This window comes from Rhea americana, unplaced genomic scaffold (genome assembly GCF_003343005.1).
Source record: "Rhea americana isolate MKP2758 unplaced genomic scaffold, rheAme1 scaffold_238, whole genome shotgun sequence".
Taxonomy (NCBI): Eukaryota; Metazoa; Chordata; class Aves; order Rheiformes; family Rheidae; genus Rhea; species Rhea americana.
Genome location: NW_028186355.1, coordinates 440,980 through 462,834, shown reverse-complemented (window position 1 = coordinate 462,834; position 21,855 = coordinate 440,980). Strand labels below are relative to the sequence as shown.

At 39.2% G+C, this 21,855-nt stretch overlaps 1 protein-coding gene across 1 annotated transcript in view; it reads left to right on the top strand.

Moving 5' to 3' along the window:
* Positions 1-7,376: 7,376 nt before the first annotated feature.
* The window catches only part of GPR37 (G protein-coupled receptor 37), a 27,740-nt gene continuing 13,261 nt past the window's right edge, over positions 7,377-21,855 (top strand). Inside the window, exon 1 of the mRNA XM_085306332.1 lies at positions 7,377-7,559. Coding sequence (XP_085162458.1) covers positions 7,377-7,559 — 183 coding nt within the window. The remainder of the gene's footprint in view (positions 7,560-21,855) is intronic.

The following is a 21,855-nucleotide window of genomic DNA, read 5'->3' as shown; positions in this document are numbered from 1 at the left end:
AAAAAAAAAGAGTCTCCTTCTGCTAAGTTCCTCATATATACACTAGTCTTACCAATGATGTGAATGAAGTTTTTCTGTTTACTGCTGTTGTGTGCCATATGTCCTGGTCAAGAACAAGAAGCTTACCAGTATCTTTTGCCAAAAATATTCCTTGGTATTCTGTAGATCAAATACTGGAAAATAACTGACRTTCACATTTGACAGACAGGTCTAATAGCTACTTAATAAAATAGCATGTGTCTGGATCCACTTTTTAATTAGCAATGACTTGATCATTATTTACATTAAGCATATGTTGAGAATGATGTGTGTATACACTGTGAAGCTTCTTTTTGGAAATTAACCATACGAATCTGCAATTGGCATTTATTAAATGTTTTCAGTAAAGCAGATTCAATTTCCATTTATGTAGCTCTGAGGAGGATGTTTTGAGAGMCAGCATTTAGATTTCTAAGGGTAAAGCAGTGCTTCTTTACAATCACATTTTCTGTATCAACAGAAACATGTTCGTAGAATAAAAACGATGGACCCTTCACCAGGTGCTACAYGGGGAGATGTATAACCTATCCTACAGCTGTTGATATGCAAAATRTATGGGATCAGACAAACTTACAGTATCATACTTATTTCTAACCAAAGTTAATATACAAATTTTTTCTTCAGTTTCAAAATTCAAATGTCTCATTCCTTCCATCAGGTTTCAGGCTGGAACTGCTCTGATGCCGGGACTAGCAGGCTCCCAGGCCACACAGCTGGGGCGTGGGGGCCAGACCTGGCCGTTCACACCAGCGCTCTGTGTGTTTAGGGTCTTAATCCTGGTGTCATTTGAAGTTAATGGCAAAAATTCCCTTGRTATCTGTCTAGTGAGTTCAGGATTGCAGGCCTCTCATTTAATTTCTTAATTCTGGGAAGGTATCCGATATGAGGGACTAAGCCTGGACTGAGACGACACCTGGACCAGGATAGTTATAGGTAAATAGTTCGRCTTGTACCTTACAAACTCTTTCTTTGCCACCCTAGACTGCATACTGAGGACTTGAATTAAGCTGTGGGTTACTTACAGTGTAATCAATGCATGCAGGAAAATAAATGGCTCTTAATGCTATATTTATTAAAATCAACAGCAGACCAAGGCCAGCAGTACTAGGGAAGGGAAGGGAAGGGGAAGGGGAAGGGGAAGGGGAAGGGGAAGGGGAAGGGGAAGGGAAGATATAAGGGACAGATAGAGAAAGAACTGTCAGACCTGTAGGTCAAGCCTCTGAAAATAAAATCCTCTCAGCTGTCTGGTTTGAGTCTGCCTTGGGGCATTTGGGGGAGTATTAAAATACCKTTATAAATCTGCTGGATAATAACAAATAATTACATTATTTTACATATTATTTCAATTTATTTGAAACGTTATAGTGTTTCTCATAATTCCATGATTCTAATCTTAGGAATAGTAGAAGAGGAGAATCTTCATCAGTGCTTATGTTATTGTTGTCTATTATTTGTATTACTTTTGCATCCAATTAGCATGGATTTTTCCAAATAGCAATTAAGCCAGTGCAATCACAAAACATTCTGCAAAACACTTTTCCTTGCTTTTGCCAATCCAGTTAATTAACTAATTTATTTCTAAAAAAGTAACATATGTTTTACAGAAGTTGTATAATCTGTTAAACTACTTCATGTTTTCTTGCAAACACATTAGTTATTAGAATTCATCAAAAACTACGCTATCAAGCCGTGATATTTCAGGTAAGTTTTCTCTCTGCGTATACTAGTCTTATACTGTTCTCGAAGCACTGGTCATGATATACGTTTTGCGATAAGTTCTTGTGATAGATGCATTGACCTAAGACCTGCAATTCTTGTATTCTCTGCATCCTTACACTAATACACATGCTTGTTATGAAACAGACACTTCTTTCATCTTCTTTTAATTGGAAGAAAATATAATCATTCCAGTCAGGGAAGGGAAGTCCATGTGATGCAAAATTTGCTTACTCTTGGAGAAGAAATGTTTCCTTAATGAGCTGTTTCTATTGTTAAAGGCTCTTATTATATTTGTAAATGAAGTTACAACCTAGATGTCTGACTAAATTCACAAATTACATGCTCTAAATATAGGAAATACTGTACAAAGGAAACAACAAGTGCAATCTACTAATGCAGTCCAATTAAACAGGTTGATTTTCCCTTTAGCACTTAAGGAATGGATATCAGATTGGTCTTCTGCAGTTTTCAGCAATGCCTTCTGCTTTGCAGGGGAGGGAGCTATTCCCTACATATTTTAGGATGTGTAAAATCATTTAGTGTGCTGAAAAGAAACACAGCAAGTGCAGCTATGCAGGAGAGCCTAAGGATGCCTGTGAAATACATATTGTCTTCCTCTGTCTCTGCGATTAGAACAGATAATTAGAGATAATAAGAACAGAGGAGATCCTCTTTCCTGCAGATCTTCAGCCTGGCAGTAKGTTCCAGCCACACACTCTGCCTCTGCACTCCCGTTTCATCTACAGAGGCAGGAACATTTAGTGGAGCCTTCAGGTCTGTTTGCAGGTGAATGCGTCTGCATACATTTGATAGTGGTAGTATCACAATCTTTTCCAGCAAATATAAATCAAATGTAATTGTTCTACCAAGCCACATCTCAGTCCAAATCCTTAATGGATCCTATCTGTTGGAATTTGGCAAAAGATTTCCATCTCAGCTTTCTGCTACACCAGCAAGTCAGTCCCACAGGGAGGCTGCAATGAGAGCCCTCAGGTCATGAGCTGGAGAATCACAGAGTAGGGAAGGAGAAGCCGTCTGTATATTGGTACTATCCTTCCCTAGTAACAATGGCATGCATCTCTTTGGGCAAGTCACAGATGTTTCTTGCAGAGCAGACAGCATGTGCCTTCTGTGCACACCAGGATGTGAGCAACACTCGTTTGACTCTGCATGTGTCCATCAGTTTTGTCCATTTACATGGTACCTGAGGAGGTGAAATCTGAGCCAGTAATGTGCTCCTATTTTATCCCTATGTAGCTCCAAACTAGTATTTAAAATAGGAGAAATATGCATTAAAAAAGGTAAAAATTTATAGCAACAGCTGCAGTTATCTCTACCTCGCTGAAGTTAGTTTCCAGTTCACATTTCTGTGTGGCCCTATACACACTACATAATAATTAACCCTGCAAGCGGATGTAATTCCATTACAACCTAAACCACATAGGTAAAACATATACAGAAACACATTCACTGCTTTAACTAGCAACATCAGTCAATTGCTTGCGCTGTAAATTGAAAATCACAATAGGTTACCCTGTAGCAAGCTAACCACTTTTTAAAAAGCGTTGAGCAAGAAGGGATGGGAAGCATGGAAATGCAAAACAACTTCTTAGGGCTTATAACAGCCCCCTTTCCCTTCTGAGGATTGTGTTCATTAGTATAATATATTCATAGGGATCTGAGTATTCCTACATATCTATCTCTTGGTACAAAAGGTCAAGCAAAATTGTGACACAARTTCACGAAAACTCTCCATCTGAAATTTCAAATTAGGGAGATGCTATCTAAACTGGTAGGGACTGAAATGTAGTTTTACCTGTTCTTTTTGTTCACTATAATAATTCATGCAATTTTTAAAATCTTGTTTTTAAATTAATCTTTTTTTTAAAGTTTCCAGAGAGAGGGGTAAGTGCCAGAAGTCCACCAATCCATCACAACAAGCCAACTTGAGCACAAAATGAAGGAAAAATATTGTAATAAAGAATACAATTCACTTTCACACTGACTGATGGTTGGTATGGACAAGAGAGAATGAAAAATTTTTATAGCAATGTTCATAATTTTGAATAGTGTCTTCCTCTTCTCTATCCTTTTTCTTTCTTGGGCAATTGTATTATGGGTGTTAATAGGCTTTTTTATTTCTGTGCAGATTCTGCAAAACCACTCACAAACAGCCGTATAAACTGTCCACAGTACCCTCTCTAAAGATCAATTTCTTTCTGTAGTGAATACATTGCTGTTGAAGAAAAACATGAGAATAGTGTTCATCATTACACAGAGAGGATCTTTGTGCTAGATAAATAGCTGTCCCTCGAGCCTGCCTTGGAACCTAAAGTTGTTCACAATCTAATACTATTTATTATCTATATACAAACAATTTTGATACAGTCTTATATTTTAAAGGCTATACTGAATATATATATATATATAAAGAAGTGTTAGATTCTTATACGACAGATTCACGATCAATATTTTGCATTTTAAAAGTGATATTTATGAGCCACTCTTGGCACAATATTTTTCTGCAAGTATTGCAGTTATTCACTCAGTTTTATTGCAAACATACTGTAACAAACTTTTTAGCATTTTAGTTCAGTATTGTAGCTTTTACTGAATTAGACAAAGGAGTTTCAGAGCCATCAAATTCATACACTTGCACTATTTTTATTTGGTCATGGTGTGGAAAGAGTGAAGAAGTTCTGTTTGTCCCCTGCCTGTCAGTCCAAGTAATAATAGCAACATGGCAGAATAAATATATGTATGTATCAGTTTTGGAGTGTTAGGAGATAGATAAATAATTAAATACTACGGCAAAAAAATGTCTTGTTGGCTAAACTTGAACAACCTGACTCTGACTTCATGTATGGTGGCTTATCTAGACAAAACAGGAAATATTACCTGAAGACAATGAAAAATATCAGTAACAAACAAGCGTCAGATCAAGTTTCTGATTAGGCAGATACTTTTCTTGTTTCTGTTTGTTTTTCTGGCTCAAGTAAATGCCCATTTAGATAGGAGGTACTGGACTGCAAATACCTAAATCTTTGAATGGAGCCTTTTGGATCCTGGAGAGATCATCAAGAGCCATTGACCTCAGTGGAGTTCAGTAACTCCTAGGTTTTGGGTTTTGGGGTTCAGGATAGCAGCTCCCCATTTTGGGGTAGAGCTTACAAGCATCTTTTATGTTACATACTGAACCATTCTCCTTCTCCTCCCTTATTAAGATTTCTGTTGCAAATACTCAAAAGGCCTTTCCTCCTGCTAGTGGACGGATAGGCAGCAAACTGCTTGACCGCTGCTCGGTCTCCAGCAGGTTTCTCTGGCAGAGTTTTTCACCTTAGCTGCTTGGGRTTATATCACAGTGAGGAGATAATGTGCTCCCAGGGAGCACCCTTGCACTTTACRTTATGGAGGATGAGGCCTGCTCACTTCCAGGGAAACCTCCAGCTACTGGGAAATGAAACGGCCAGGAGCAAAGTGTTTGAGTGACTCCCAGGAGGGAACTGGAAAGGGTGCTATTTCCTAATGAGATGCATTAGTCTTTAAGCTGTTACTCAGAAAGTGAGTTTCTAGACTCTACATTCTGGAGATTCTCTTTTCTCCTCTCTTTTTTCCTATAACTGTTAGGTAGCTGACTACAAGAAGGAAGGAAGGGGAAAAAAAAAAAAAAAAAAAAAGCTACATTGGCCTGAGAAGAATCTTCTTCTTCCTGGGCAAGCACTTTAACACAAAAACTGGCTGCTGCCACTACAATATCGTCAGCTTCAGTGATTTTGGATCAGATATTCAATGCTTTACTACTTGCCAGCTTCAGAGCTACTAAAATCTCTTGTGCCTTCAGGAATTACCTTCTACCACCTATTATTGATTCTCAGAGCCCCTCCAATATTCAAGGCATGCTTGTCACTAATGTTACTAATTCTTACTGTTGCATTCTCTTTTCGTTACAACAGTGAGTTGCTTATTTRCAGCACATTTAAATAGTGTGCTTAATATCTTATTGTTAAATACTTAAGTTGCAGCTCATCAGTTTAATTATTATGCTGTGACAGCAAGTTTGCTGAGTTTTCAGTGGTAGTAACAGTAACCCCCTTAGAGGATATTCAGAGATGGCTATTGCTAATGGTACTCAGACTTCATCAATCTGGCAGTGAGGTGAATATAATTTTTTTTAGAACTGACAAAGTATCCCATGAAACATCACTTCTCTTTTTAAAGTATATCTCAGCAGAAATGGCTAAAAATCTCACTCTYATCCTGACGGAGCTGCTGTGGGATTTTAAAAGCTCCTGTGAAAGAACTGAAGTGATCTCAGGCAAGGAGAAGAACATGTTGCTCCCTCTTCCCCATTTGAATAGTAATGTCATGTTAGACTTTTTTTCTTTACTTCTTTTTTTAATCACGCATAATCATTTCAGGTAAAAATATGCAGCAGCATGTTCAGCAAGTGGGAGCATCTTACAGCAGGCCTTGAACATCCTTGATTGCTCATTAAGAGATGGTCAGCTCTTTATAATTTATTGTACCCTCAGGAAAAAAATCCATATATGATGAAAAGAGTTTTCTGCAAGTATATGATATTCTCTCAAGTCTGCCCTCCTTATGTGGCCTTTATCTTTGAGCCATCCAGAAGTAAGTTTCCTTGGCATCTCAATGTAATGCAAAATCCCTGCGATTTTTAAGTTAGTCCCACCGAGCAAGGGGATCTTTGCTGGGGGATTTTAGGAACAAATTAGGAACTCTGTATGCCAGTTAAATAAACCCAACACCCATGAATGACATAAAATGTCATGGCCAACAGAAATGTGACAGACATATTTCTATGGGGATGAGGCAGCATCCATAATTCTGTGTGTATATTTGTGTGTGGTCAGCAGTGCCCTTTAAAAATAAAGCACTAGGTCACATGTTAATGAAATGACATTACAATACCTAAAAGTCCTGCCGCGCTGAGCTAGGTCGTCTAACTTGACAGCTGCTCTCTAGGATAACAAATTACTGCAGACCCTGCACAGTTGGTACCGGGATGAACTACTAGATAAATTTTTAGAGATTTTCTATTGAGCGCAAAATAAAAAAGCACAAATGCTTTGAAAAGTATGAATTCAAATTTAATCAATAGTGTCAACAGCTAAAACACTAATTTTGTAATGTGAAACTACAGTATATCTGTTTTCCTTTTGTGATATGTAATGACTGTAATAGCATATTAATATTAATTAACAGGTCCAGCTAATATTCTCACTTGTTATCTACTTACTCTGATAATCTACCGAGCTGTTAGTCCTTGTCAGTCTAATATAAAAAGGTGCTCCAGAGCAGGAGGATAAAAATATATCAAAAAGTGGTACTTAATAATAACAACTTAACGGATAGAAAAGGTGGTTACTCATTCAAYGCAGCGGCCTATGAAATACTATTAGGTCCAGCAGGATGCTTTATTCAGTGTACTGTCCCAGGGAAGTGCCTTAGGAGGTGTTAGCGTTCAGATTTCTAAAGCGCTCTCGCTGCTGCTGAGTGCTGCTGCCGACAGCCCCAGCCACCGCCCTCTCGTTCGCTCTGTGAATATTAAGCAGAGAGAAAGGAGGAAAAGATCTGTAGCAGCATACATGGTCAAGATGGAGAGGCATTTCACTGGTAAGGGGCAGGATCCTGTACCTCACACCGCTCCATGGTACACACCATCGCCAACATCTTACCAGCGTTGCTGTACTTACTGGCATCGCCTCTTGCGATTTCACCTGAGGCCTGTGCCCCTATCTTTGGTGCCAACAGGCATACAGAGTAGATTTCCTAACAGGGTATGCTGGGGACAGGATGCCCAAGACAGCATGTGTGCTTGTGCATGCACGTGTGTGTGTGTGGAAGACTCAAAATGCAGCTATGCCATGAGTCTATGGTGACTCAATTTCCTGCCCTTATGTCAGTAAAAAAAAATAGGCGTTCAGACTGCCTTTGCAGAGCATGCACAGCTGTAATGACAACTGACCTTAAAATCTGCTGAGATTCTTCAGGACTAGCTGGTGCTCTAGGACAGCTGCCAGCCATACCTGGAGTATCTCTCACTACCTGCTTGTATTTTATTCACAGTCTCTGAGCTCTTGGGGCAGGAACTCCTCTTGCTCCCTTGTTCCCTGTTGTGCAGTAGAAAAGAAGCCTGGACCAGGCTCTCACTCCTGACACGCTGATAGTAAGTAGTCCAGAACAAGAGGAGATTCACCTCTGGAATGCCTCTGTATTTGCAGAGGACTGCAGCTGGTGTTTTTGGCTAGAATCATTTCTAAATGGAGCATGTTTTATGTGAATTTTTTCAGCATAAGTACATGGGCCTTTCTTGTACAATTCACAGAGACCAGCATAGGGAGTGAGGATACAGGGTTGCCACAGACGCATCAAAATATGTTAAGACCTAGGAGTTCTCCTTTGTCTTCTGCAGCTTGATAAAAGCTTGGTGTAAGGCTGCTGCAGACATTTTTTTTCTCTTCTTACTTCTTCCCTACATCTGCTGTCCTAGCTGCCCTTTACTGTGGGTTGGGGACAGAGAAGTGAAGTCCTGACCCCACTTCTTTGCCATTTTCTGATGATTTTCCTSTGTGAAAAGAAGGTGACAAATCACACCACCATACCTTCCTCCTAAACATATTGCCATTAAGCAGAGGTGTGTTTGCCCCTCCGCTGCACTCTGCATTTGTGTTACATCATATTGCATATGTTGTAACAATTCTTCTTGTTAACTGTCACAGGTGGCTTTCATTCACCCTCATCTCCTACGTTGTTCAGAACTTGAGAGAAAATTCCCCTGGGTTTCAGTTCTGTATGCTCTGTCTCAGTGTGAAAGTCCAGAAAGCTGAATCAAAATGAGTTGGACAGGTTTTGCTTTAAGCAAGCCTGAAAATACCGTTCCAGCATTTTCTGATCAAAGTTTTGCACTTGCTTGGCTAAAACGTGGCTGAAGCTAGGAAAAATATACTCAGCTTGTAGGATCCATCTTCCTTGAAGTTCACTTCAAGTATTACTTCAGAAGCCTGAACTATATGAACATGTGTAGCTCCTGCCATGTTCATAAGTTTTAGCAAGATGGAGTGTTTTAAAATAACTCCATATCSAAACTGAGCCCCTTTCAGAAAGCTCAGGATTCTTTTGTTTGATTTCYAGAAGCTACCTACAACATAAAATGAAATGGACTGTTGAAATATATTGCCAGGTAAACCTGTGGATGGATAGTCCTAATTTAGGTAGTTTGTTCTTGTGGGATGTGCACTTTTAGATGTGCGTCCAGTCTTGTCAAAATATCTCTAGGCAAGGGTTAAATACCATGAGGGGCTACCGGCAAACTAAGCCAGATTAGTTTTGCTCCTTAGTTCATGAGAAGTATTTTGAGTATCCCCAAAATGCATGGGCAGTATTAGCAAGAGCATGGATCGTAGGAGAGGGAATATCTTTCCTTTCTCTCCCTGTTTCTGCAGCTGAGTCCATTCCCATAGCACCAGCAACTAGGATAAACAATTTTGGAGACAGTCCAGACTGAGTGCTGCTCCCTCAGGAAGGTGAATGTTCAATGTGTTGTCGCTGGTGCTGGTACATGCATAGATTGGTCAGAGGGCTGGAAAAAGTGCAGTCAAAATAGCACATACAACAGACACTTTACGGAGCCAAAAAAACCCCAACTTGAGCAGAATAACATTTCAGAGAAACATTAAAAGGGAACCTTCTCTATCTCTTTCCTTTATTAAAAGCATTTCAAACTTCTGCTTGAAAGCTTCCAAATGAAATAGGTGTCAGCATTTCAAAGTGATCAAAACAATAAATTTTTCCTTTATACTTAGAAGAATTATAAAAATAACCTAAAAATTCAGCCCGAGGCAGATAATTCTACTCAGTTTGGGCAAGTTCTAGGAAAATACAAAACTCCAGAATGAAATTTAAGGGCAATCTTAATCATAGGTGTCATAATCTGTGCTTTCTCTAGAAAAGTTTATCATTGCTTTGATTTGTCTGGAATTTAAAAATAAATAATATTTCTAACAAATGTCATTTTGGCAAACAAATGAAATTGCTGGTATCACTAGAGCTGCTCTCCAGTGGCTCTATTTGCTGTTCATTATTTGTGGTTTGGTAGGGTCCACATACTATTGGAATACCATGTTCGACACCTTATAGCTGTTTTGCTGCAACCTAATTCTATTCCCCAAAACCTAGAAAGACGAAGACGATTAAGAGACCATAAGCAGTGATCCTCTCGTGACTGACAACAAGACTGACCAGTTGAAGAACTTGTTCAAGGGACCAGTGAGGGAGCTTGGTCAGAGCCAGGTACTGAGCTTGCTCTTAACCACAAGAGCATCCTTCCTTTCCTARGTATCTAACAAATGGGAGATAACTGGCTCTGCTGGGTAATTATCTGTAAAGGTAAGGGAATTTGAAACGTGGCATCCTTCAAGAGTTTATTCCTTTTTCATTTCCCATGCAGAAAATACAAAGTCTCATGGTGAGATCACTACTAAACACAGGATAGAATATTATCATTATGCTGATGATGCAAGCTATATATTTCTTGTCTTATAGACACAGCCTCTGCTCTATGGGAAATTTTGAAAGACACCACTAACTGAATGCATCAGCAGTTATTCATCTCCAAGCCTGAGAAGATCCTTGCTGTTGGCAGAGGTCGCATATCTTGAGAGGATACTCAAAAGTCCCCAGCCAATTACCATACTGTGTGAGCTAGCAGAGTATTTTTGTTATTATTATTCAGTTGCATTACTCTAAGACCCCATCACAGGACTCTTGATAAGGCAGCGGACGTCATTGCAGCTGGACGTGATCCCAATGTGAGGGRCTGTTGTGACACATTATGTCCACCCAGCAAATTTTATTGCATCAGCTGCTGCTTATTATTTCTAAATCTTTCACCAGGCTTTACTCTGGCTATATTTAAGACCACTCATTKAGCTCTAAACTGGTGTGCCTCTGTGCTCATACACCACCCACTGTTCAAAGTTTATACTATTGAATATTAAGTCAGCTGGAGAGCTGAGGTCTGTTATGACAATCCTACAGAATGAAACTCCTTCTACATCACATCTGTTTCTATTTAGCTTTTCCTAGTCTTATGAATTTAGACTGAAAATATGCTTTGACTTTCTTGTTTTTAATATTAATATACAACAGAAAACAGAAGCGATACACACACTTTAGTGTATGGTAGAGCATGTATCTGTGTGTAACAGTATATGTGTACACGCAACATGCAGTAATACACAAATATAAAGTAATGAATGTTTAACTGGGCTCTAAAATCTCTTATATGTATTTCAGGATATCAATGTTATGCATTTTTATTTTCCCATAATAATTTTATAACTACTCTATGAAATATTGTATATAATTTCTATTTGGTCTTGTATGTGCAGAACTGCATTCCAAATGCTATTTAATATTATACTTCCTTGTACTATACAGATCTCACAGGATATTTAAATATTTTATTGTAAAATGCACATATTGTGACTTGTATCCCAGAGGGTATCCTCTAATTTATAAGTGCCTGATGAAGATGTTTGGATTTTATTTGATATTATTTATTTTTGATAGCCTAGCTGGAAAGCTAGAGTGCAGAGGATAATCTTGATGGATTTGTGATGACAGATCTGCTGTTTTATAAAATTTCCTACTGCAAAGAAATCAGTTCTCCCGCAGTGATAGCTCATGGGAAGCTCAGATCACTACCATTAGCAACCATGCATTGATAACATTACYGTATTCAGATGTTGGGAACTCATTTTAGCTTAAGATTTACACAGTGAACATAAAGCACAGCTTTTTGGATGGACTAATTGCTGTAGATTACTTCGCAGCACAAAGATATCTGCAATATTTCTTCCTTCCTTCCATTTTGCCAGCCTTCCTGCACAGTTGCTCAGGCACCACCTTGCATTTTTCAGAGAATAAAGCTAATCCTGCCACCAAGAGCACCGCAGGGCCCTCCGACGAGAAAGCCCTGCCCCCACACACAGCCTCGGTGTCTCACATCTGTCTGTCTGAAATCATTAATCCAAAGACTTTCCGYGGAGGCAGGATTCTCGCGCTAACAAGCTGGCACTTTGGGCTCTGCTTTGTTTCCTGGCTCCAGCTAAAGCCTCCCCTGCAAATGCTGAGAGAGAACAGCCCCATATTTTAAGCAATGCACAAGTGGGAGATGCCAGCAAACCTGTGAGAGCTATTCAAAGAGGATCATTCTCAAAACCAGAATGAAGGTAGTACTGGAATCTTCACAAACGTGAAAGCACAACCTTTTTGCATAAAATATAGATTAGATATATTTTTAAATTTTTTCTTCACATGAATTACTCCCATTGCCCATTACCTTTGGAGTGGAAAAAGTTGAAACCTTTGCTGATAGTAAGGGACAGTCCAGCAGTTTCAGGCTATGCAATACATGTGTGCATATGCACATGTTTCATTCTGCAGTAGGCTAATCCTCCCTCTCTTTTTTTCATCATCCAAGTGAAATACAGTTTGACAGTGGCTGCTAAGAGCAAAAGTTGAGCATATCAAAATAGATAACACTCATTTCAAAATTCAGACTAAAATAATTCTTAACTTATGGCCTCTAAGTAAAACCAGAGAGAAAAATAAATGCCATTAGCTTTCTGTCAAACCATAGTTATATACATACAAAAAAAAAAAAAAAAGATTATGAATTATTTGGTGGATTTGGGGTTATTATTTTAAAAAACAATTTTAAACACCTCTTCCAGTCAATAATATATTTTCCTTTTGGAAGACATTTAGCATTGTCTGTTATTCAGATTCCCATGGAATTAGGTTCTTTGGGAGGTCAGTAATGCATGTCTAAACCTCCTAAAACCATCATACCAAATTCTTGGGGTTTTTCTGGTTCCTTTATGCTATGGAATTTACAGACTAGAAAGTAACTAAAACAAGGCAAATGAGTTCTTCCTGATATAAGAGAATTGCTGATTGCCAAAAGCCAATTAGKATGGCTTTATGGTATCCCTTAGGAGGAAAAAGGGTTGCAGGTAACTGTCCAGAACACTTTTTTTTCCATGAGCACCCMTTAACTAAAAAGCAGTTTTTGGCAACTTCAGAATCAAAGTTGTTCAAAGGYAGTTTAACTTATCTTTATCCCTGTATCTTCTCCAGTCTGATTGCTAAAGTACAGCCAGAGCCAAAAATTGGRTTCTCTATGCAAGTCATTCACCCACCACTCAAGTGAAACCATTTCTGGTATGGGAAGTGACCACAATCTTGCAAGATTAAGAGATAAGAGMGCCTCAGTCTTGTAGAAAGCATCCTGGAATCTATTAATGAGCACAACTAATAMGTGCCTTCTCATTACATCTCATTTGACAGAGAAATTCTGGTAACAATGGTGCATGCTTAAACTAGGCTGTTCAGTAATGATTTTAATAGAACAATACACTAGTTCATGCAGAAGGCTGAGGTTTCCATCTAAAGAGAAATGAGTGTCGATGCTATTTAGGTTGAAGAGTCATAGCCTAATATAACATGACCACAAGCAGCATTTACCAGCACTCTCAGGTACCTCATGTGGTCCAGGACATCTGTGATTCATGAGGAAAATGGTGGAAAAGTTGGCATCCCTGACTGCCTCTTCTCCTCAATGACTACCTGACAGTACCAGTGACTTTATACTGTGTSCTCTTTAAGAGATGCAAGCAAATTGGAACAATGCTATGGAAGGCAAAATTTCAATCTGTAAAACAAATATGGAAAATTATGCAAATATGGAAAATCAGTCTACATCTAAAAGAGGTAACAGATATGTCCCTCTTAAGGGCATAACAGGAAAATGCACTAAAAATAACACTCCAGCTGCTGAGATGAAGATAGTAGATCTCCCTATTCACTGTTAACCTTCAAGAGCTATCAGTTTACCATGGGATACAAAAGTGAGATGGAGRGGGRRAAAAAAAAGTAGAAAAAGGGACCCTAACCTAAAACAAAATATGARATTTGACAGCTAAGAGTCTGATACAAATTCATTGMAGTGAATGGGAATATTCTCAACAAATTTAAAACACTCCAGATCAGTGCTTAACTTGGAACAAACATGACATGAAAGAGAGAATGTGTATGAGATATATCACACAGTTTTAAATAGCTCCTCTTCCCTAGGCAATATATTTACTATGGAGAAAGAAGCAAACAAAAATATACAGAGTGGGCAAGTATTCAGGGAAAAAATGAACTGTAAGAGGACTTGTATTAGCAAGAGTAAAGTATAATATCTTATACTTAAACAGAAYGCAGGACTATTCCCAAAGAAGCCTGCATGATAATTTCTGTGACGAAAATTAAATATATTCTCACGTATTTTGTTACATCATGGACAAAATGCTTCAATGGTTTTCAGGATAAAGCCAAGAACAAGTTAATGATACACAAAGGGATTGTTAAAAGATACAAAATAAATGCAAGCATTGTCTGAAAGTAAGGCTACTCTGGTAGGAGAGAGAGAGAGCCCAAATTCATGATTCCCCACTAGATGTATTTATTATTTGTCCTTATTAAAAAGAATAGGTTTGRCAGAAAATAAGACATATAAAATATACTATTGATAGAACACAAGTAAGAAAACCGGTGGTATCATTTGTCTCCCTGATTACACACAGAAAATACTGAGTCCTTGAAAATTATATCTGAAAAGTCATGGGATATAGTGTCAAACATCAGTAGAGTGATCAAACCAGTCCAATTTCAAGCATACTCTGTTATGGAAAAGAACRGAACAAGTGCTGAAGGGGAAAGGGAGAGAGAAAGGGGAAAAGGAAGTGGAAGGAGAGAGGGTAGGCGAAGGGAAAGGGAAGGGAAACAAAAAACTCCTCTAAACTTCGAAAGGATAATGGAACAATATGCATTAAACAGCATGGGTTCATAAGATACACATTGTGCCAAAGAAGCGATTGGTTTTTTTTTGATAGAACTGTAGAAATCCTAGATGAAAGATACACAGCATGATTTTAATAAAGGATTTAATACAGTGCCTCACTGAATCTCCCAAATGAATTCAAATTGTTTTGGAGGTAAGCACTGTCATGTAAATTGAAAACATGTTCCAGGATCATAAACATTGGCTGGTGATAAATGGTGACTGCACTAAGTTGTGTGGTATACAGTGAGTCTACTGCRTGGGGTGAAGTTACTTCTTGTTCTAGTAATTTCATTAATAAATTGGAAGGAGAGAAAAAACAGCATGCAAATAAGCATTGCAGATGAAACTATAGTTGGAACAACTGTAAAGTTGATAGAAACGTGGGCAGAAAATAACAAACTAAGGTCTAAACTAAAAATATAAGGAAAGTAAAAAGAAAGCAGCAGCAAGCTACTGCACTGGAGAAAGAACAGTTCACAAAAGGAAAAAAAAGCGTATAGGCAAAACAATGGCATAGAGACTTACCCTTGGGACTGAAGGGCAAGATATCCATGAAGGTTTAGAGTGCACAGCATTAGCCACAAAAGCCCRTGTATGTTTGGGTTGCCCATTTAGTGGTTTAATTTGGAACAAGAAGAGAGCAAATCCTCTGTGTATAGAGCACATGTAAAAGTATTTCCTATCAAATACATTTAAATATTCTTACCCAGAGAGAGTGAAAAAAGCTCAAGGGCCACACAAGGAGGAGAGAGATGAAGGAGACTACAACACTGGAAGGTGCAGGCAGGGGCTGTGGACAAATGATATAAAGTTGTCTGCTTTATGCTCTTCTGGGAGGAGACAGCCTCTGTGCAACCACTGCAGCTTCTCCCTCTTCATTTTATTCCTTAGGCTTCCCTTTATCCTTTGCCCTCCTTGGGAGAATCCTTTCCTCCTCACACATGACTACTTTTTTGCTGTCAGCTTTCCTGACACCGCTCTCTCTTTGTCCTTTACAAAGTCTTTTTCATTTTCTTCGTTTCTCTTTATTTCTGCACTGGCCGCTAACTCACTCAGGCACTGCTCTGTTGGCACCGGCAGCAGAAAGGTCTCTGTGTGAGAGCTGCTGAAGGAAAGAGAGAAAGTGAGAACCAAATGAAGAGAAGTCCCACACACACTAGAGGGCTRTGCTACCATTCAGAGAGACCTGGACAGGCTGGAGAGTTGGGCGGAGAGGAACCTCATGAGGTTCAACAAGGGCAAGTGCAGAGTCCTGCACCTAGGGAAAAATAACCCTAGGCACTAGGACAAGCTGGGGGCTGACCTGCTGGAGGGCATCTCTGCAGAGAAAGACCTGGGAGTGCTGGTGGATGACAAGTTGACCACGAGCCAGCAATGTGCCCTTGTGGCCAAGAAGACCAATGGTCTCCTGGGGTGCATTGGGAAGAGTGTTGCCCGCAGGTCAAGGGAGGTGATCCTGCCCCTCTACTCAGCCCCGATGAGGCCTCATCTCGAGTACCGTGTCCAGTTCTGGGCTCCCCAGTACAAGAGAGACMTGGAGCTACTGCAGAGAGTCCAGTGTAGGGCTACAAAGATGATCAGAGGGCTGCTGCATCTGCCCTATGAAGAACGGCTGTGAGAGYTGGGCCTCTTCAGCCTGGGGAAGAGAAGCCTGAGGGGGGATCTTATCAATGTGCATAAGTACCTGAAGGGAGGGTGTCAGGGGGACAAGGACAAACTCTTTTCAGTTGTCCCATGTGACAGGACAAGAGGCAATGAGCAGAAATTGAAGCACAGGAAGCTCCGTCTGAATGTGAGCGGGAATTTCTTCCCTGTGAGAGTGACAGAGCACTGGCACAGGTTGCCCAGAGAGGTTGTGGAATCTCCTTGTCTGGAGATCTTCAAGGCCCGCCTGGATTCAACCCTGTCTAATATGCTGTAGGTGACCCTGCTGAGCAGGGAGGTTGGACTAGATGATCTCCAGAGGTCCCTTCCAACCTTACTGATTCTATGATTCTATGCTTGCTAAGAACACGTCATCTCTTCTTTACAATACATGGAAAGCAGAACAGGTAGTGACTGCCACCACTGGGTTTTTGCTGGAAATCAAGTGGTGTCAGAAGAGGTGCTGGTCTGCCTGGCGATCTGCACTGGCTTAAGGACAGCCATGCTTCCCAAACCTTTTGGACCCATGAACTGCTGCCAACTCTTAATAATTTCTCAGCACATTTTTGAGTGGAATTGGTGCAATTTTTACTCTTCCATTGGGTTTCCCAGATYAACTGTGAAACACTTGCTATAGCCTCACATATCTTCCTTATTTCATGCACCACAGCTTAGAAGTTCTCACCCATCAGCACTTAATTTCCATTGAACTTCAGTTCTGTGTTAAATAATAAACCACAAGCAGTGGCTAACTGGAGCAATGCTCCTGGTGGTTATCTGGATCACCAGGCAGACTGACTGAAACCGTGCATGCCAGTTTGAGTTTTCTCGAAGTCTACAGCTCTGCTCCTAGTGACTTGCAATATTCAAGCCTAGAGGTCAAGAAAGTGAAGAGCACCATGACTAGCTCTTAGTAGGAAATTAAGAAGGTTCTAGAAAGAACAGGAAAAGTAGCTTCTTTTATATAAAGCAACTGGCCAATAATAATAATAATGATGATGATGATAATGATAGAGCCCCAGAATTCTCTGAAATTCAACAGTCTAAATAAATTCACKAATGGTAGATAGTGTAGAAAATCAGWTACATTGAAAACTGGCATCAGCTACCAGTAAAAAAGTCTGTAAAAGGTAAATCTGTTACCATAGTTCTCTTATTGCCAATCTGCATGTTGATTGCAGAGTAAAAATCTTGGATAAAATTAAACTAAAGAAAGATTTTATTAATTTTTCCTGATYTGAACTTTATAGGCAGACAAAGGAGAAAAATGCCTTTCCATCTCATATCTTGTTAGGGGATTATTGTAGATTACTGGGGCTGCTTTTCTGCTTGAGCACAGAAATTCATGAAAATGACCACTGGCAAAATGGATGATGCTAAACACGAGAGCCTGAAATAGAACAACTTGGTATGGATGAACATGACTGATGTGGTTTCATTCTCACTGTTTTAATCTATGGCCTCTCCAGGATATTTGCTAATACTAGATACTCTTTTCCCCAACTCCAATTTATGTAAGTGTAACTTACTCCCTAGGAAATCCACCTCTAAAAAACTTATTGATGTTGTCTTCTTCTTTCTCCAATTATTTTGTTGTTAGAYATTCTACATATTGCTCTGCCTTTTGGATAAAATATAGGACAGAAAAGCAGTAATCAGTCACATTTTAGTTTTCCTTGTAATGCAGACCCCTTGTCTTTTTATTACTAATAAAAAAGAAGGATTGTCAGTAATGATGTTTTAAAACTGGGATAACTTTAAAAACAGATCTACCTCAACTCTGTATTATGGGCAACCRATGCTGACTCTGTAAAACAGAAGCCAGACTTTAGGAGAAGAGAAAGGTTAAAATGAAAAATGTGAAGCTAGACAGGAATAGTAACATATACTCAGGAGCCATTGTAAGCTTTCTTAATAGACTTCAATAAATGCAGAATCACAACAGTAATTACAATAAATTCCCAGTATTACCATTAAACTTTGAATTCCTTTTTGAATTTCAGTTTCAACCTTTTCAACATTTATTTGTTATCACTAAGCTTGGTCCAGCCATATAAATGACTGAAATCAACAACAAAAATCCTTGTATTAATTAAGGGATTTTGGTCTCTCTGAAATAAAAACCCCAGTGATACTGCATCATAGAAATTATGTTCTCTCTGAACTCAGATTTCTCTGACAGAGGAATATACATCAAAACCAAATGAGATGTAAGGAGATAGTGTCAATAGATCAGTTTATCAAAAGCATGGAAAAAGTTGTTCTTTTGTCTAAATGAGGAAAGACAGTGGAGTATAAGYGGCTGAGAATACCAGGGTTTAAAATCAAGGAAGAACAAAAATTATTCTGGGAAATTTACTYTTTTCCTTCTTCATTGACCAACTGAACCCTGGGGTTCTAACCAAGACAGCAATAATCCCTTCTCACTACAACATAGTAACATGTTCAAGCTAAGATTTTTCACTTATTCAGATGAGTATGTGAGATGTCAAAAAAACATGCTGTAGACATTGAAAACTGTTGATTTCTTTACTACCACTGAAATGTAATAGAACAGGAAAAAAAAGAATTAATGTATTTGGAAACCTTTCAAATTCCATAATTTTATATTTTTTTCATATAGGAACACTTATTGTCTTTCCTATTACAGATCTTGGCTGCAAAAAGATCTCCACATTTCAGTTCCATCATCTAGCAGAGGTTTTCTTTTTCTTTCTTTCTTTCTTTCTTTCTTTCTTTCTTTCTTTCTTTCTGTGTTGTAAATATAATTATCTGCTTGCGGTTTGTAAGACTATTTCTAGGCTGATGCACGATTTGGTAGAAGGACTGTCAAAATATGTGGAATTCTTTCAAAAGAGGAGCACACTACGAAGTTGTGAAAGCCTGACTGAACTAGAAGAATCAGAATATGACAGAGTAGGAAAATCATCCTAAAGGAAGATCTTATCATAAGAAACAAATAACGAATATAAACCACACTGGAAATAAGCAAAAAAACTAACCACCCAGAAATTACACAAACTGCAACTTTTTTTTTTTTTTTTTTTTTTTTTTTTTTTTTTTTTTTTTTTTAATGAAGTATTTGAAACTAAGGGAATCAGGAAACTCAAACCTTCAGACTCCAACTTCTAGCATCTTACAAGGCAGTGAAATAGTAAACAAGGGAACATAATAATGGCAAAATAATTGTTTTTAAAGCCAGCTAAAGAGAGTCTTTGCAGATTGGTAGAACTAAGTAATTATGGTGAGGTGCAGAGGCAGCACGTCAATCCTAGCTCTACACAAATCTATGTCTCAATGAGAKGAGAAACCCCTAAGGAATATCACTTCTTTTATGTACAACATTTCAGCCAGACAAAAGACCAGAAGAACACTTCTATCACAGCTATATAGATACCATAAGCTCCTCCATTCAAGTCAGGGTGGTTTTATGGCAAGCACCTAGAAAATCTGAATATTTGCATGTACCATTTTTTGTAACAAACCAAATACTTAATGAAGTAAGACAAATATGATGAAATTGTAAGCAGAGAAGATAATTTATGAATGGTTTTTGTGTTCAGAAATCAGTTTTCTGTATTACAAACCAGATGGAATGCTGACACTGAAAAAAACAATGCACTGCTCAGTTCTTATTTCACCATTAAAGGATCAGTGACGTAAACCTAACACGGTTTAACCTTCTTCTTTGTGATCCATATTTCTTCCAGAAGTATGCAGAAGGGCAGTGTGTCTGCTAACTCCTGTCTGCTCCTTCCATATAAATGCCAGAAGAAATATTCTGCAGTATCCTTTAAGAACAAGCAGTGAATTTATCATATCTGTTTGTAAAGCCCTTTGGGACTCTTCAGGAAGAAAGGCACAGTAAATGTAAGCTCATTATCATCATTAACTCCTTTTATGCACCAGCTGAGCTCAGAAGAATCAAAAGAGAAAAAAAAATATATAAGAAAAAAAAAAAGGTAGACTATACTAACCATTCTCTTCTTTTCCTGCTAGTCATTTTTTCCTGTTCATAAATATCTTTATTAGATAAAACTCGCTATTTATTAGGAAGCTTGAAAATTAGCCTGTCCATTCAGCTCCACTAGATGATACTTATACTGCTAAGGAAGAATAAAATGGTCTAATTTATATTAAGGGATATTTAACATAGCAGTGCCTAATTTATTACACTTGTTCTCCTAAGCTTAGAAACATCTCAGTCTTCCAACAATCACACCTTGTATGAATGTGAGCAAATGGTTTCAAGAAAAGGAAGAACTTTTCAGTTTGCCCTGTGTCTTTTGCATAATTGTAGCAYCTGCCCAGTGGAATGACACTACATCTGATTTGGATGAGACTTGACTCACTAATTTTAGCTATTGAAAAATCAAACTTTTCATCCAAAACAATTTTCTAGGCTCCTGGGGTACTCAAAGAGAAGCATCTCCAGAGAGCAATTTATACTATATGTCTTGGACATTAACATGGGATTAATGGTCTTAGAAGGCACTTTTTTATCTTCATTGATAGTATACGTAGTGAGTACCTTTATGTAAAGGCCTAACTTCTGGCAGTTAGGTGAGTTTGTGCAGCTGTGTTTGTATAAATAAACAATAATTAATAATTCATACGGAAGGATCCTTTCATCACTATAGCTTGATTCAATCCTGCTGAAATCAATGGTAGCAGTGTTGTGTCTATGTTTGGTAGACATGACCCTGTGTGATACATGTGTGTATCTGATGTATTTTCTACTGCTGTAGATTTACATGGTTTTCTCTGTTGACTAGTAATACAGAAAAGACAGAGCCCTAACTTGCCAGTTCATCTCACGCACAACTCTCAAGCCTTTTAAAGGCTGGCCACGAGGAGGGAGTTTACAGGACTTGATCCATATTCCTGAACTCAATCCTTGAAATAAGGAGCTCTTGCTGCCTTGACTAACATTCTGACCTGTAAATGGGCTAAGAGAGTTTGTGGGGGGGGGGGGGCAGGGAGGAAGCTCTCAAACAGCTTTATGGAATTTAGTTAAAACATTCAAACCTGTTGGAAATAAGCTATAGAAAAACTCTTCAAAATTGAAATGAGAGTGATTGAGAGTCATACAATTTAAGGTGACTCTCAGTGAAATATTTATGGTACCAACTACAAAGTCACTTGAATTAAATAAAAACCTGAGAAGTAARAGGAGCAAGCTGGAAAAATGCATCTGACTGTACAAAGCCAGGAAAGGCAGGCCTGCCTCCCCAAGCCCCGAAAACACCCCGAGGCGCTTCAGGCGCTGTCCAGCGATGCCGCGGGCACCATTCCTTCGGCGGCACCGCGGCGCTTCCCCTCCCACGCGAGGATTTGCCTTCCTTCCCCCACCGCCCCTCGACGGAGGGGGTATGGGGGGGAACGACCGAGAGGCCGTTCCCTCTGCTCGTCCAGCCCGGGGAGCCCGCGGGCTGCCGGCCGCTCGCCCCGCCGCCGCGGGGCGGGCGGACCCGGACCCGGACCCGCACCTGGACCCGGACCCGCACCCGCACCCGGACCCGCACCCGGACCCG